At 37.7% G+C, this 18703-nt stretch overlaps 1 protein-coding gene across 3 annotated transcripts in view; it reads right to left on the bottom strand.

Annotated features, from left to right (window-relative positions):
* pggt1b (protein geranylgeranyltransferase type I, beta subunit) overlaps nucleotides 1–18703 on the bottom strand; it is a 67928-nt gene that overhangs the window by 20055 nt on the left and 29170 nt on the right. For all 3 annotated transcript variants that reach the window (XM_069931187.1, XM_069931176.1, XM_069931171.1), the window contains exons 4-5: nucleotides 17634–17785; nucleotides 14935–15067 (exon numbers count right to left, since the gene is read on the bottom strand). In XM_069931187.1, the coding sequence (XP_069787288.1) occupies nucleotides 14935–15067; nucleotides 17634–17785 (285 nt within the window). The remainder of the gene's footprint in view (nucleotides 1–14934; nucleotides 15068–17633; nucleotides 17786–18703) is intronic.

Genomic DNA, 18703 nt, shown 5'->3' on the forward strand with positions numbered 1-18703 from the left:
GCAGAAATTAGGGTAGAAGGTCAAAAGCATGTTGCTATGTGCTCTGAGTTGGTGAGGAAGGACAGGCAGGGGACAAAATATAAAGGTAGCCAGTTAGAGGATTTGAGATGTGTCTATTTCAATGCTAAGAGTATTAGGAATAAAAGGGATGAACTTAGAGCATGGATCAGTACGTGGAACTGCAATGTTGTGGCCGTTATTGAAACTTGGCTGCAGGAAGGGCAAGATTGGCTCATGCAGGTACCTGGGTTTAAGAGTTTTAAAAAAATAGGATGGGAGGTAGAAAAAGGAGGGGAGTAGCATTAATGGTTATGGACAATATCACAGCTATAGAAAGGGAGGACAGTGCTGAAGGAGTGTCCACTGAGTTGGTGTGGGTGGAAGTCAGAAATAAGAAGGGAGCTATCACTGTGCTAGGATTAGTCTATGGACCCCCAAATAGTCCTCGGGATATTGAAGAGCAGACAAGCAGGCAGATTTTGGAATAGTGCAGAAAATACAGTTTTTCTCTCTTCTATTTCTTTTCTTTATATCTTTTGGGGGTTTGGGAGGGAGATTTTTATATACCACATGTATAACTTTTGAAAGCTTTTTAATGAAATAATGCATTTACTGTTGTGGTTTAAAAATTGCTAAATATTCCAAAAAAAAATTGAACAGGCCTACGTGCTGGACAATGTGGAGATTAAGGAAGCGCAAGTGTTGGACCTTTTAAAAATATCAAGATTGATAACTCTCCGGGGCTGGATGCGATATACCCCAGGGTGCTGTGGGAAGTGAGAAGAGGTAGCTGGGGCAGCAGCTATGATCTTTGTATCCTCTTTGGCTGCAGGGGAGGTTCCGGAGGACTTGAGGATGGCAAATGTAGTCCCTTTCTTTAAGGTAATAAGGAGAATCCTGGGAATTTTAGACTGGCGAGTCTTAGGTCAGTAGTGTGTAAACTAATGGAGAGGATTCTTAAGGATAGGATCTATGAGCATTTGGAGAAGTCATCATGGCTTTGTGAAGGGAAGGTCATGCCTCATCAGTCTAATTGAGTTTTTTTGAGGAGGTAACAAAATAAATTGAGGGTAGGGCGGTAGATGTGGTCTACATGGATTTTAGCAAGGTTTTTGACAAGGTCCCCCACAAGAGACTCATCCAGAAAGTCATGTCACGGGATCAGTGGAAAATTAGCTGTACAGATTTTAAAAAATTGGCGTGTAGGAAAAAGGCAGAGAGTAGTAGTGGAAGGAAAGTATTCTGCATGGAGGTCGGCGACGAGTAGAGTGCTGCAGGGATCTGTTCTGTGACCCCTGCTCTTTGTGATTTTTATAAATGACCTAGTTGAAGAGGCGGATGGGTGGGTCAGTAAGTTTGTGGATGACACGAAGGAGTTGCGGATGGAGTTGAAGGTTGTCGAAGGTTACAAGAGGGTAGAGACAGGTGCAGAGTTGGGCAGAAAAGTAGCATATGGATTTCAATCCGGATAAATGTGAGGAGATGCATTTTGGAAGGACTAACCAGAAGGCTAAGTACAATATTAATGATCAGTTACTTAAGAGTGTGAATGTGCAGAGGGACCTTGGGGTGCAAATCCATATATCCCTTAAGGTGGCCGCACAGGTTGATAGGATAGTTAAGAAGGCCTAAGGGATGCTTGGTTTCATTAGAGGGATTGAATTCAAGAATAGAGAGGTCATGTTACAACTCTACAAATCTTTGATAAGACCACACATAGTATTGTGTTCAGTTCTGGTCACTTCATTATAGGAAGAATGTGGAAGCTATGGAGAGGGTGCAGAGGAGATTTACCAGGATGTTGCCTGGATTGGGAAACAAGGTTAGCAGGGCTGGGACTTTTCTTTTTGAAGCATAAAGAGCAAGAGGAGACTTGATAGAGGCGTACAAGAGAGGCATAGATATGGAGGACAGCCAGCACCTGTTTCCAAACACCAGAGGGCATATGTACAAAGTTAAGGGAGGGAAGTTTAGGGGAGACATCAGGGGTAATTTAAAAAATATACATAAACATAAAGTTGTGAGTACCTGGAAAATGCCTTACCAGGGATGGTGCTGGAAGCTGAAACATTGGGGGCATTTAAGACGCTTAGACACATGGATGGAAGAAAAATAGAGGATTATGGGGTTGGATTGATTTAGTAGTTTTTTTTTAAAAAAGGGATATATGGGTTAGCACAACATTGCGAGCCAAAGGTATTGTTCGAGCTATACCTTTGCAAACTCTAGCATGTCAGAGCACTTTGCTATAAGCAAATTATGGATATTTCCTCCAGCTACCAACTCCCTGGTGCTTTACATCTTATCAGTTACTAAATATAATCATAGTCGTTGGCCTACTTCTGTCAGTGCAGATGTTTAAAGACAGCAAGAAAACATACTGATGAAAGTAACGGAGTAACAACAAGGGAATTTTGAAATGTTGATGACAGTGTGCATGTATATAGCTTGACTACAAATTCTAGATGAATAAAAATCTTACACCTGAATCAAGAACCTAATATAGTGGAGGGCCCAGGAAGCTGAGAAATTGTGTCACACTCCTGCTGAGGCATGTTGTAGGTATTCCAATATAAACATTTCACTGCACTCCTTCTACTAAGAACAAAAAATGTTCCACTCCAGAGGTATCGGGACATAAAATTCTAATTGCATGCAGTCCAGGTGCATGTTGATTCTCCAAAACTAGTATACAGTCCATAACATCTTGAATATCAAAATGGTATTAAAATACTGATCTTGACTTATTTTTAATACCTTTCTTATTTCTAACCATTATTGATAGAAAGAATTCACTTAAAATATTTAGGGTTCAGCTCTACTACTATTCAGGAAAGAGAATGGTAACAAAAAATATTATTATCCAATACTACACAGTGCATTCATCCTGGAGAATGCCAAAGCCCACCTCTGAGTCCGATGCTAAACCATTTTATCCCAATATTTATACTTTCATTCTAAAAAGGTAAATAGAACAATATTTTTAAACTAGACTGTATGTAAATATTATTACAACTAATGCAAAATGAACAATCATTCATGTTTTAATGAGATTGCTAGGAATATACAGCAATTCTACTGAAAAGAGCAGCAGCAACATTAGAGCACAGAAACAGGCCCTTTGTCCATTCTAGTCTGTGTTGAAATATTAACGTGTCCATTCCCAATTACATGCTCCCGGACCATACACCTTTATACCCTGCCCATTCATGTATCTGTCCAAACGTTTCTTAACTATCAAAATTGAGCCCATGTTTCCCAATTCAACTGGCAGCACATTCCACTCTCCCACAAGTATGCATGAAGAAATTCCCCCTAATGTTCCCCATAAACTTTCTCCCCTTTCACTTTTAACCCATGTATTCTGGTTTTTATCTCACCTAACCTCAGTTGAAAAAGCCTACTGGGGGCAGCCCCAGTAGGGGTTAAAACTCTCTCCGAAAGTTTTTTTAAAAAGTCCAAAAAAGCTGGTGATTAAAAAAAATGTTGGAAGGCCTACAGAACACACAATGCCACCAAAGAAGGATAAAACAACTATTACTTTTCAAGAAATCGAGCAAGAAAAGGAAACAGATAAAGAAGAGAGGCCTACCTTGAAGAAGGATCCTGGAGATGTCCAGAAGGTAGGAGCCCGTGGGGACAAGCCTGGAGCTGGGGAGACCTTGGACATTGCTGTACAAGGCCTCCCCTGACAATGGCCGCCTACCACAGGAGAAGAAGCGACTTTGCTCATGTGCGACTCAGAAATGAAATATACTTTTCAGCAATCTTAGGTACAATTGACAATAGAAGTGAAAAAGTGCAATGAAAGTATAGTTGAGAATAAAAGTTTTACAAAAAAGTAGAAAAAAAATGATGATGCAAATGGATAAAAAATTTGAAGTTGTGGAAGAAAAAATTAAAGGGAACGAATTTGAAATTCAAAATGTTAATGAACAAATGAAAAAAAATTCAAGTAGAAGCAGCCACGTCAAAAGATAAACTAATTCAAAAAATTGATACGTAGAAGATTTCAGTAGAAGCAACAATATAAAAATTGTTTGACTTAAAGAAGGCGATGAAGGACAAGATATGAAGAGGTTTTTACAATGTTAGATTCCGCAATCTTTGGGAGTAACTGAATGAGTCGTTGACATTGAAAGAGCTCAGAGCACAATGATCAAAACTGCAGCCAGATCGAAAGCCATGTTCGATACTGGTCAAGTTATTTCGTTTTGAAAGAGTGGGTAAAAATCTTGGAACTGGCGGCGAAGCCAGTGAAAGAGAGAGAATCACCATTAATTTATAATGGTGATTAAGATCTTCTTTTACCTTGACATAGGTTTTGATTTGTTGGAAAAAACAGAATTCAATGCTGTTAAAACTGTGTTATGGAAAAAAGGTTATGCCTTTGTTTTAAGGTATCTAGCAAGTTGAAAGTTTTTGTTCCTGAAGGAAAAAATAGATTTTTTTTATTTTACAGAACCCAAAGAAGCAAGAGTTTGCAGAATCATTGCCGGAGAAAGAGATAAGAAGTGAGTGATGTTTGAAGTGAGAGAGGAAGTGGAAATATTTCAGCAGAAGATGCAAAGAAGAAAAGAAATATATGCTTTGAGAAAAAGAGAGAGAGGGAGGAAAGTTCTTACCTGGAAGATCTATAAATAAGTTTAAAATGCTAATTGGCAGAGATTGAATGAATCTGAGGCAATAAGAGACATTATCGTGTAATATGGCGAGCTCTCCACTGGCCACCGAGACAGAGGTGCACCAAAGAAGAGGTACAAGGACTGCCTAAAGAAATCTCTTGGTACCTGCCACATTGACCACCGCCAGTGGGCTGATAACGCCTCAAACCGTGCATCTTGGCCCCTCACAGTTCGGCGGGCAGCAACCTCCTTTGAAGAAGACCGCAGAGCCCACCTCACTGACAAAAGGCAAAGGAGGAAAAATCCAACACCCAACCCCAACCAACCAATTTTCCCTTGCAGCCGTGTCTGCCTGTCCCGAATCGGACTTGTCAGCCACAAACGAGCCTGCAGCTGACGTGGACATTACCCCTCCATAAATCTTCGTCCGCGAAGCCGAGCCAAAGAATATTATACAGGAACCAGTTGGGAGTATGAGTCTAGCTTCTGTGGAGTTATGAGCGGATGTGGTTTTGATCACAACTCCTATAGATCGGGATGTAAGGACATTTTTTAAATAATGTACACCTTTGGGTGGGGGGGGGGTTTGTGGTTCCATCTTTTTTGGTTTTTCTTTTTTCTTTCTCAATGCACCTAAATAGAATAATTATATTTTGAAATATACTATTAGTGTTTTAAATGTGAGAGGAATGGGAGTGGAAAGATGGATGGTTAAATTTTTAACTTTGACAAAAATAGCGGAAAATAGGAAGATCCCAGCAGTGGCGGTTGCGTTAGATGCAGAGAAAGCATTTGACAGTTTGGAATGGAACTTTTTTTATTTGAGACACTTAATACTTTAGGAATCCCAAATATTTTTATTCATTGGATAAAGGCATTATATGACCAGCCAAAAGCAAAAATGATTATGAATAAACAAATATCAAAACCTTTTTCGTTAGAAATGTCTTCTAGACAAAGTTGCCCATTATCACCCTTTCTATTTGCATGAGCAATAGACCATTATCAGATGATGTTATAGTACATTTAATGAGACCAGAAATATCCTTAAGTAAGTTGAACGAGAGATTTTAAAAAAAATACAGATTAGTATCGGGTAATAAAGTTAATGATGATAAAAAGTGAGGTTATGCCTAGGTTAGATATGGACTATTCTCAGTGTAAAAGATTGATAAAATTTAAGTGGCAAAATGATGCAATCAAATACTTGGGAATAAAAACAAAAATAATTTGTTTAAGTTGAATTATTTACCATTATTAAAAAAGATGGAAGAAGACTTGAGAAGATGGAAAGATTTTCCAATAATGTTAATAGGACGGGTGAATTGTATTAAATGAATATTTTTAAGAGAATACTTATTTCACTCGTTACCCATTCACGTACCTGAATCATTTTTTCAGAGTTTGAATAAAATGATGCGAGACTTTATTTGGAAGGGTAAGATGTCAAGAGTTGGTCTCGAAAAACTTTAACATGGAAATTTGATCAGGTTGGACTAAGATTACCAAATTTTAAGAATTATTTCAAACCAGCTCAATTGAGATTCTTGCCCTCCTTTTATCAGAGGTAAAAAAGCAGCTTGGGTTCAGATTGAAATGAATAACATTGGAGAATCTATCCCAGAACAAATTTTATATAAATGGAATAATGAGTTGTTTAAAGGGATTAAGGAGATATTTGTTTTAAAACATATTGTAATAAAATATGTTGTGTTTTATATTGTATATAGATATATTTTTGGGAGATAAAGTGTGGCAGGGGTTTTCTTTTTAGTGTAGGTCACATACAAACACTTCAAAACAGATCTCATTTAAAATACTAGAGCTCTGCTCAAGCTTGACAGGCCAGCTCTGAATACCTTTGCAAAACCTTTGGGGAATGCCAAGGGACTTCACTAATGGATTGCTGTTTTGAAAAGCAACAGGTGAAAGAACTCAGAGAATTAGGTTCAGAGTTGCAGTCTGTCTGAGGGTTGCTTGCTGATCTCAGGGGGTCATGTGGTTTTGCAAGATAAGCAGTAGCAGCTGAGACTGGGACAGGACAAGCTGGCTGGCTTGCAGAAAAACTCCATTTAGAAGACAGGTTGTGAGTGCTTAGTTCAGCCTGATCAGAGCCCTTGTGGACCATACAAGAGGAGAGGACTGGCTGCCTAATGTTTCACTTGAAATCAGCGAAACAAAAAGGAACTCTGTGGTGACCTGAAAGAAAGAGGTCATCATCTGGAAAACCCTGATGGGGAAAGTTTCTTCAGCAAGACACTGTCGTGGCTGATTAAAAGGAATCAGTTTTGTGGGTGTCCAGCGAACAACAAATCTCTCTCTGAAAACTGACAAGAACTTTCCTGAGCGGTAACTATTTACCTTTCAAGCACCAAAGCCTGATGAAATTCATTAAATGTTAAACTCTGTGCACAGTATAAAAATTGCCTGCAACCAGTGAACTTGGAGGAGTGAGAAGTGAGATTGGACTGTGAATCAAAGAACTTTCATACACATTACATACGTATACGCTTAGAAGGGGGTTAAGTTAATAGTAATAAGTTAAAGTGTGATTCTGTTCTCATGCTTAAAGATAATTAACAGCAACTTTTCTTGAAGTAACCATTTGTCTTGGTGAATATCTATTGCTCTTGGGTTTTGGGGTCCTCTGGGCTCGTAACAGTATCTTTAAAATATGGAATGGAATTCATATGGAGAGAGGACTTGGAAATTATAAATTACCAAATATGTTCAAACAAAATAAACTTCTTCCTTTTACTTTCAATAATTCTTTATTTGATAATTGGTTTAGTGAAGATATACAGAGGAGAAAAGAATGTTTCTTTGGATCATTCTTTTTTAACTTTTGAACAATTAAAAGATAAATGTAATATACCAAATAATACAATCTTTGCATATTATCAGTTAAATTGTATTAAAAAAGAAATTGGGAATAGATTTGAGGCTTCCAAAACAAAGTCAATTTGAAGATTATAATAACAGATACATTTATGGTCAAGAAATTTTGTTTTTAATATGTATACAAGATTACAAGAAACTATGAGGATAAAAGATTTATATAAATCAAAAATGCAATGAGAGAAAGATTTAAATATACAAATTCAAGAGGAAACTATGTCAAGAAAGTGTTATGAATACAATGAATGCCAGATACCAAATTGTTCAATTTAATTTTCTCCATTAATTATATTAAACTCCACATAAATTTAATGGACTTGATTCTAATTATTCCATTAAGTATTTTCGATGTACAAAAGAAATAGGGACTTTTTTTAAAAAAAAATATGCGGTATGCTCTTGTGAAAAAGTGGAAAGGTTTTGGAATGATTTGAGTGTTTTACTAGGACAAATTATGAAGATAAAGATATGAAAGGATCCAAGAATATTTTTACTTGGGAATATATATGAAAAGGATGTAAAGTTGAAACTGGATAAATGTAAAGAGAACTTTTTAAGTGTAGCAATAGCAAGTGCAAAAAGAATATAGCAATAACATAGAAAACTGAAAATGTAGCATTATTAAGTAGATGGCATAATGAAATGCAAAATTGTATACCTTTAGAAAAAGGAATCGAGTTGAAAATTTTTATATTTGGAAACCATATATGGATTTTCTGAATAAATTTCCATCCATCTCTTCCACCTTACCCATCCTCTCAATTAGAGATTATAGTAACAATTAATGATTATACAGACGTTAACAATATTATATATGTAGCAATAGGTGTTCTTTCTTTTTTTCTTTTCTTTTTTTCTTTTGGGAGGGAGAGAGTTTGGGAGAAAAAAATTAAAAGTTATTTTTATTGTATCACTATGCATGATTAAATGATTGATGCTATATTATTGAATTTTCTTGTATTGATACAATGATAAATAAAATTTAAAAAAAAAGCCTACTTCAATTTACTCCAAATCCATCATAATTTTGTAGACTTCTATCAAATCTCCTTCATTCTTCTCCACTCCAGGGAATAAAGTCTTAACCTGTTTAACCTTTCCCTGCAACACAGCTGTTCAAGTCCTGGCAACATCCTAGTAAATCTCCTCTACACTCTGTCAATCTTATTGTATACTTCCTATAGTTAGAATACCAAAACTGTACTAAAGGAGATAGGGGCTTCAAAATTTACATGCCTCTGAAATAAATGTTTTCTTTAAAATTGGCTTTCTTTAAAATGTAGCAAATCAAACTACATAACAATTTGATATTTCCAAAATAATCTACGAGCAAAGAATTTTAGCACCTTCACAGGTAACTGGAGGTTTATGCAAGCATTCCAAATCCAAGGAGATGCTACATCCCAAGTTACCAAAGCTAATGCAAAGTACAAACTATGAAAGTTATGTCCACAAAGTTTCTTAAGTCTAACAAGATGGAGATAAAAGATTACCAGGGTAGTTAGAGTTGATCTATATATAGAATGTCAATGTTAAATTGTTATCCTTTTTAATAATAAGAATGTCAAAGAACATTTGCAAATCAATTCACAGAAAATCATTAGGTTTTAGGATAACTTGCAATAATATATAGGTATGTTTCATAATCTAATCCTTAACTTATTTTTCTACCATTTTGACATACTATATTGTAAAAACATTAAGCATTTTGAAATCCACCTCCTGACTAGTAATTATATTTCAGGAATAAAAATACTTTGATGTTTGTTTATCAGACGATGCATATTAGACACTTTTATTCAAGTGATTACTTGGATGAGAATTCAGAAGCCCAGTTTTTTTTTGGGGGGGGTTGTATGTGCGAAAGATGACGGATCAGTTCATAGATAGGAGTGGGTTGGGGACATTCAGGGGAAAGTAGAGGAAGAACATTAAGGTAGTTTAAATATGGTTATAGGTAAGCAACATTTAATATATGCAATGTTGACTTTTTGCCCCAATTTTCTCTTGTTATCAGAAGGTAGAAGCAGTCAAAAAATGCAAACAGCATCTAATCAAAAGCAGAGCATTCATCTTGTTCAACAATAAGATGCAATAACGGACAGAGGAACTGAAGGAAATTCACATTAGGCAGAATATGGTGTTGGTAGACTGATGGCATTGAAGGCCTGATGGTCTGCATCCCAGGGTTCTTAAGTAGGTGGTGCTAGAAATCGTGGATGCATTAAGAACGGAGTTAAGGAAAAAACTTTCACCCAGAGTCTGGATGCTTTCAAGAAAGCATTAGATAGAGCTCTTAAAGATAGCAGAGTCAAGGGATATGGGGAGAATGCAAGAATGGAGTACTCACTGTGGATGATCACCTATGATCACAGTGAATAGTGGTGCTGGCTCGAAGGGCTGAATGGCCTACTCCTGGACCTAGTGTCCATTGTTTATAAAAATAATAGCATCAAGTCATAAATACCTTCAGATAAAATTTACACTGAATTGGGATCTTCCACAACAGACTAACAATCTATGACAGTTAAACTAAGCCATTTATTGATATCCAAATGTGATTGTACAAGACAGTCTATGATTAAAATTGCTTTAAGAAAAGTAAATGCAAATGATGTGGGCATTTGGCCAATTCTATGACAACTCTCTACAGTGCAGTTTCCGGAGTTTCTTCATGCTCAAAATTATTTTTTCTTTCAAGTACTGCAACAGGACGTGGCTAGGTGGGGGGTCACAGAGGCACTACAGGACTGTTTTGAGTCCAGGGACTGGAGCTGTTTAAGGGAGGTCATGTAAATGGTCATAGAGGAGTACAAGAGCTTAGTGACTGACTAAATCACCAAGTGCATTGAAGATGTTACCAAGAACAAATGCTTCCCAACCAGGGCTAAACCAGAACCATGGATGATTGCAAAGGTCTGTGCACTTCTCAGAGCTCGTGATGTTGCCTTCAGGACAGGGGACAAGACGGCACCAAGATCAACTAGAGCTAAACTCTCCCGTGCAATCCAGAAGGCAAAACATGGGTATGCACAGAGGATCCACAGGCAGCTGTGCGACATGAGGCACATGTGGCAAGTGATCATGACAATCTTGCAAGTTAAAGACAACGACGCCTCCCTTCTGGTCAGACTGAACACCTTCTACGCACTGTTTGATGAGAAAAACAGGATGATGCCAAAGAAAGCTCCATGTCCCCCTACATAGCACAGCAGTGGTGAGGAGAACAATATCCAAGGTGAACTCACGCAAGGCATCGGAACCAGACAACATAGCCGGACACTGAAGGACTGCACAGACCAATTGTTGGAGGTCTTCACGTACATCTTTTACACTTCACTGCAGCAGTCCACTGTCCCCACGGGTTTCAAGACAGCCACCATCATCCCAGTGCCAAAGAGGGTGACAATAACAGCCCTCAACGACTACAGCCCTGTGGTAACGACCTTCATCGTTATGAAATGCTTCGAGTGACTGGTGATCGAACACAGAAAGCACACCTCCCAAAGATGCTGGACCCATTTCAATTCGCCTATAGAAATCATTCCACACACAATGCTACACCGCCTCATCCCCTTCGCTCAGTCCTGAGCCACCTGGAGAACGATGCCTTACACACCAAGCTGCTGCTCATCGACTTTAACTCGGGTGTAAAGGGTGGGGCCAGTACTGCACAGCTTGCACTCCACCTAAAATATTAATTGCACAACCTCAAAGGACATAACCACGTCTATGATTCTTCCTGGATCTTCGTTCGCAAAGCCAAGCCATAAAAATAAAGCATCTTTATATCCTACTTCTCTAGATACGAATGCCAATATTGCATTTGCCTTCTTCAACAATTTAACCTGGAGGTTAACGATTAAGGTATCCTACATGAGGACTCCCACGTCCCTTTGCTCCTCTGAATTTTGAATTCTTCACCTATCCAACTAAGTCTGCCTTTTATTCTTTCTACCAAAGTGCATGACCTTACATTTTCCAACACTGTATTTTATCTGCCACTTCTTTGCCCACTCTCCTCATCTATCCAAGTCTTTCTGCAGCTTCTCAGTTTCATCATCACTACCTGACCCTCCAACTACCTTGGATCATCTGCAAACTTTGCTACAAAGCCATTTATTTTGCAATCCAAATCATTGACATACAATGTTAAAAAGTGGCCCCTATGGAACACCATGAGTAACTCGTGACCAACCAAATAAGGATCCCTTTATTTCTATTGTTTCAGGTCAGGATCTGTGGGAGTTGCTTTCTTCAGAACCAAAGTGGCTGAGGACTGACCGGAATGAGGCTATATGGATTACAATGGGCTTAGATCCATTTTCTTTAGAAATAAGGTTAAAAAAAAGAGAAACAGAGTTAAACCAATTGATGGAGAGATGAGGAAATGATCCCCCCCCCCCCCACCCCACCACGACACGTATGGGCAGTGGTAGTAGAATAGAACTCATTGTGCAAATGGCTAGAAGAGGTGAAAAAAATCTTCACATTGGGATATTTACTTAAAGAGTTGGGATTTGTGAACTTGGGAACCTAGTACTGTACTGGGTGTAATTAGGTTATTACTCAGCTCAGACAAACAAGGGGCTGAATGCCAATTTGAGTCATAAATTTGCTATTATAAAATCTAGTAGCCAGAACTGGATAGAAGGCACTCCAATTTTAGCCTCAATGCTTTAAAAATGTGCACGATAACATACTCACTTTTAAATTTAATGAGTCTATGAATTCCATATTCTTCATCTGCCCTGCAACTTCAATGAATATTCACACATGCACCCATTTCTTTTTTTCCCCATACTCCTTTACAATCTTCTCTCATTACCAAAGGAATCCAATTCCACTTTAACCTCGAATATCACTATGGGTAATATGTTTGCAAAGAATCAGAGAGTGGCATAGTTAGAATAGTGGTTAGCACATGCTGTTACACAGTGCTAATGACCTGGGTTACAATCCAGTAAGGAGTTTGTATTTTCTCCCCATCTCTGTGTGGGCTTCCTCCAGGTGCTCTGGTTTCCTCCCATGCTTCAAAACCTATGGGAGTTGTAGGTTGATTTGGGTATTTGAGTGGCATGGGCTCGAGGGCCAGAAGGACCTGTTACATGTCTTTTTTTTTAATCTTAAAATTTAGAGCATAATTAGCATTGATGATTAATTAGGGATGCATAGTGGACCATTAGTGACAAATAAAGGAAGACTGGTGCTTAGTATGTGAAATCTGCACATTTTCTCCAAGACCACATGGGTTTCTGCAGGGTACTCGAATTTCTTCACACATTATAAAAATGTGTGGGCCAGATAATTGGCTTCTGTAATATTATCCCTTAATGGCAAAAGAATCAAAGGGTGTTGATTAGCATAGAGAAGGTTACAAAGTATATGGAAAGCTCGGGGAAGAGGAAGAATGGGACAGGTGGGATTGGCACAGACCAAACGACCAACGTCCATGTTATAAGTAATTATTTTGACTAAAAGGCAGGGATCTTATTAACTATCTATTGCTCAACAACTGGTTATAAAATAGTTTTCAACAATTTTGAACAATTAACATTCAGGATAGACTTCAAATATCTATTTATAATAAAGTAATTCTCAAAACAGAGGCTGACTCATAGAAACCTCCATTCCCAGTTGAACCTGTTCAGGTAGTTTAAGGTGAAACAAAAACAAGCTGATCAATCATGATCGGCATTAGTCTTTAAAGTGCGTTTCTTTCCTGTAACAAGACTTTCTAAGTGAATTGCAAATCAAAAATGAATGCAAAAAAGGAAACAAAAGAAAACACAATAAATAGAAAATTGCGAGCAAGTGAGTCTATTTCCGCTGAGCAAAAGAATAGGCTCTATTTTCCTGGATGAGCACAGTTCCAACAACTCTCGTCATCCAGGACAAAGTAACCCACTTGAATGGTGTTCATCAATCACCCTAAGCATTAATTATGCATCACCAGCGTTCAGTGGCTGCTGTGTGAACCATCACCCAATGTTCTCCAGTTACTCAGCTTGGCTACCAATATTACTTCCCAAGACCTTGACTTCTACCTCCAAGGACTAGGATTGCAGCTGGTTGAGTCACCATTGCCTAAAGGTTCCTCTTCAAACAGAACACAATCTTGAAATGTACAGTATATCATTGTTCCTTGATGATTACTGGATCCAAATCCTTGAATTTCCAACCCAACACCACAAAGAATATTGTGGTTTAGGACAGTAGCTACTTTCTGAATGATATTCAGGATGACCAATAAATGTTGGCCTTTCATCAACACTGAGAACCAAAAATCAAACCTTGGATGCAGTGCACAGAAGCTTCACTAATTCTAATCCTGGAATAAAGAGGTAAGTTGTGAGAAAAGATAAGTCCTCAACACATATTTGGAACAATCAGATGATTTTAAGAAATAACAAGCTTGTGACATGGAAGATCCACTGAGGATGTTTTCCCAAATGGATGAATCAAGAACTGGAGCAGTCTTGGCATTTATGATGAAGATTGTGAATGCAGGCTAACTCATGAGATATAAAGCTGAAACCGATAAATTTCTGCAATGCAAATAAATCCAGGATTACAGCTATTATGTTGGAATGAGGAACTCATTGACTGAATGGAAGTCCAGATTTGAAATCTGTGTGGTCTAGCCCTTCTACTTTTCATGCAACAGATAGGCCTGGAATATTTTCCATCAATATGATTTCTTAAAGTACACTTTCCATGTAAACAATTAAGTTGCTTGAACTTTAAATTTAGTTACATAGCACAATAACAGACCCTTCTATTCCATGGGCCCGCACTGCCAAATTACACCCATGTGACCAATTAACCGTACTTGAAATAAATGAGAATGTGAAATATTCCAGTGCAATACAAACTTGATTAAATTAGTGCAGAAAATGTACACGTCAAAAATCGTCTGTGGTGACAAATGCAATACTTTAAATTTAGATATCCAGCACGGTAACAGGCCTTTTCAAGCCCATGCCACCCAATTGACCTACAACCCCGGTACTTTTTTTTGGAAGGTGGGAGGAAACTGGAGCACTCGGAAGAAACTCAGAGACATGAAGAAAATATACAAACTCCTTACGGACAATACTGGATTCGAATCTTGGTCAGTGGCATAGTTACAGCGTTGCGCTAGCTGCTGCGCTAACGGCGCCACCCCTATTATTTGGTTAATAATGTTTCAGTAGAAAGGGGCAACAGTACACATTTAATTTGAAAATGAATTAGTTTACACTCAACGAAACCTAGAAAATTAACCATTTTCTCTATATATTGTCTGGCTTACCAAACATTCCCAATATTTTATTTCAGATTTTCAACACTAGCAGTATTTTACAATCAAAGTGCAAAATGCAACATTTCTTCTTTTATTCATAAGACAGATCTAATTTGTTTTCCTTACCATGCTTTTCCTGATGTATTCTATGGCTTTCTGTGTGTTCATTCCTGACCAATCATTAAGCATATAACAGATACAAGTGGCACAGTAGACAAACCTCATGTCATTTTCACTTCCTTCTGGCACTGCATAGAAGCTGTAAAACAGTCATAAAACAGAAAACAAAGACATACCATTGCAGCAATCTGGAAGTGACAAATACAACTCGTCCCTAAATTTCATTTGACTCCACTGCATGAAATGTTATTTGAGCTACTGAAAATATAATTTGTCCAATGTTTGAAAATATATCTAGTGTAAGAGCTTAGATGTGATGTCAGCTATACCAGCCTAGTGAAAAACTTTGTTTTGCATGCTATCCAGGCAAGTCAACCTGTCCTTAAACATAACAGGTAGTGCAAAATAAAACCAAAATTTAAAGGTTTATCATTTCCACCTCAGCATAATTGATATAGGTTCCACCCCATTTCCTGAAGCAAATGACCAGCTATTTGTTTTATTGACATTAAGAAAGTAGATGTCAGTTGATTCACCATCTCCTTTCTCTATGCCATCTCATCATTGTTTGAGATCTGGGCAACAACTGCAGTGTAATTTGCAAACTTGTAAGTGGATCTAGAGCAATATTTGGCCTCATAGTCATGACTGTACAAGATGTATACTAAGGCACTGAGTACAAAACCTTGCTGGGCACTGGGTGTTCAGGTCATCATAGAGATGGTGTTATTGCTAATCCTCACTTATTGTGGTTCATAGATCAGGAAGTTGAGGATCCAGTTGCAGAAATAGGGCATTGAGACCTAGTTAGGTCCAGAGTTTAGAAATTAGATTGTTGGGATTTTGGTATTGAAGATGGAAGTTTCCTTGTTGTTCAGCTTGTGATCATAACAAATTTCAATTTACATTTAATATTTTGTCAAATCTTAAGTAACAAAACAAATTTTAACGCAAATCACTTTAACATGTTACCTCAGAGGGTAAGGCTCTAAGATGTCCCAGACTCTACAATTTTAGGCATCTATCATGATTTTTGCTCAGTCAGTGCCATTTGCCTCTTGATTTGGTACTGCCCAAATTATTCAGTGTGTTCTCATTCTAGTGCCCTGTTTTCCTGGCATCTTATCTAGCAATGAGACAAGCGAGAAAGAGCAACTCCAGATGCATGCAGAAAAAGTGGCGAGAAGGAGGTGGATAGGAATTAGTATCTATTAGTGGGCACAGAGGATTTTTTATTGAAGTTTTGCGAAGGGTTGAGGGATAGTCAGCAGGCTGGTTGTTGTGGTCCCAGGGCTAGTGATAAGCTTAGGTTTGAGAGAAAGCAATACAATCACTCTCCCTTATGCCATCAGTGTTACTTCTCTGTCCTCTCTCAACAAAAATGGCCATCAGCAAAGGAAGAAGTTAGTTCTCAGCAGGAGCCACAAAATAATGCACAAAATATTTTTAACAAGTACAATAAGTGTTTCCACACCGCCCCCCCCACCCCCCTCCCCAACTTGATTTCAGTTGGGCAAGCTAATTTACTTCAGTGCTAAAAGGTTTTTCCTTTGTAGGAACTTGTGTGGAAAAGGAAAAGATAAATAAAAATCCTTCATCCGACTGACATCCAATGATCAAGGTCAGCAAGCTTGTAAGGAAAGCTGTGAAGTGTGGCTAATGTAATTGGTCTAAGGCCATAAATAAAGACATAGAAACATTTATTTTTGCAAACCTGTTCCACAAGTCCAAATCAAAGTCTGAGAGCAAGGAAATCATTTCTGAGGTTTGAGTAATGAAGGAAAATGGCCAAGTAACTGAACAAAATCCCAAGGCAATGGATAATCAGAATATTTTCACTTCATTTTCATAAATACAAAATCTGATTTTCCTTACAGGAATCAAAAAGCTTTTAAGTAAAGTTCAGACATTTCCAATCAATTAAAAATAAACCCAAATTATATCTAATGGTGGTACTGTACAGTAAAATCCCTGCTATCTGAAATTCAAACAACTGGCAACCAAACCAACTGACAAAATTTAAAAAAATACATTTTTAAAAATTGAAATAAACAATAAATAAAAATTTACAATTGTAAAAGCAAATGTTCTCCAAAGCAACACACAAACCCTTGGTTAAGATGGGAGCAAATTATCATCCAGGAGTGCCACAGTCATGTCCCACCCACAGCAGCTGCTTGAATAAAATGGCATCGCCCAGGATGAAGAGGCAGCCAATGCTGCTTGCTGCAGGGATGACTCTCCCAAAGTGTCTCCCTATTCCTGCCTAGTAAGAGTCCTTATTGTTATTAATATTAGGTTTATTAGTAAGGCTTATCTGTAAACTTGGGGGAGGAGGTTAATTATGACAACAGCAGTTAGTGCAATACTATTACAGCACCAGCGATTGAGGTTAAATTTAAAGATACAGAAATTACCTGATTAAAGTGAACTTAACATAATTAAGGACTGCAATACTGATTTTTCTTTAATTACAACATTTTGCACTATCTTTTGACTTTTAAACTGTGTATTCTTAATGCAGGTATTTTTCTTAGGCAATATAAGTGCATCTCCAACTGGAAAATGTGCATATTTGGGATCTGAGATCGCCGTAGGTGCTGGACATTTGGGATTTTACTGTATATCACTGCTACATGAATGCAATGTTGAAATTGTAGGTTATTAAATTAATTTCTTCTAGGATAATAAAGAATTTACCATACCTGCCATCTTGAAGTTGTAGTGCTCCAAGCCCGGCTAAACATGCTTCCTTATTTACCCGTTTCAGATCATCTCCAAGTATCACCAGACTAGCTAGGCCAGTGTACGTCATTGCTATGTGACCACTGTCATACAAATGAGGTGTACCATAATTCTAAAATATTTCAAAAACTACACATTAGGGTTAGAAGTGAAAATATCAGCAATTCACTAGTTTTGCTTGTAGGTTAAAAAAAAATCAAATAAATCAGTTATTTTACTTTCTCAGAGATAGAGGATTCAAAAATTAGACATTGGGAAGGATAAGACAATAAAAATCATCTGCATTAAATGCCATGTTTGAAATTAATGCCTTATTTTCTTATGTCCAAATTGCTGTTTTTCCTTAAACACACTGAAATTGTGGAGCAACTCAGCTGCTCTTTTCAGCATACATAGGAGACAAAGATATATTGCCAACATGTTGGGCCTGAGCCCTTCTTCAAGGGCAACAAAAACAGAAAAGGCAGAAGCAGGATATGTTTGAAAGCTTCAGAATTCAAACAATGGGGGAGGAATTCAGACCAACCAAAGGTGTTAATTAAATATGATAAGGGACTAGGTAGAGTTTATCATGTCTGTGCTAAAGAAGACAGGGAATGTAGAGAGGACGGAGGAAGAAGGGGGTGGGGGAGGGGAGGGGGATTGTGTTTTAAACTATGACAGAATTATTGCAGTCTGATAATGCTGATTCATCCAGTTCCAATTTAGATCACTTTGTTTAGAAGTCCCCACTTTAATCCCTTTATGCAATACATATGGTATTTTCACTGTCCTCATTTTAAAATTCTCAGCACTTAAAAAAAGGAACATTGAATGACTCCACCACAATAATTCCCTTGTGTGTTGCCTCATCTATGGTGAAATTTCATGTTGTTTAATCTGCTGAAAATCTTCAAAAATTCTTCAGGTGATAGGTACAATTTAAATCAAGCCATGTATTTAAACATTATTTCTGAACTATGAAGCTAGACTACAATATACAGTAGACCATCTCAAAGAAGCAGTGAAAAAAGAACATTTAGTCTTCAGC

This window comes from Narcine bancroftii, chromosome 1 (assembly GCF_036971445.1).
Source record: "Narcine bancroftii isolate sNarBan1 chromosome 1, sNarBan1.hap1, whole genome shotgun sequence".
Lineage (NCBI taxonomy): Eukaryota > Metazoa > Chordata > Chondrichthyes > Torpediniformes > Narcinidae > Narcine > Narcine bancroftii.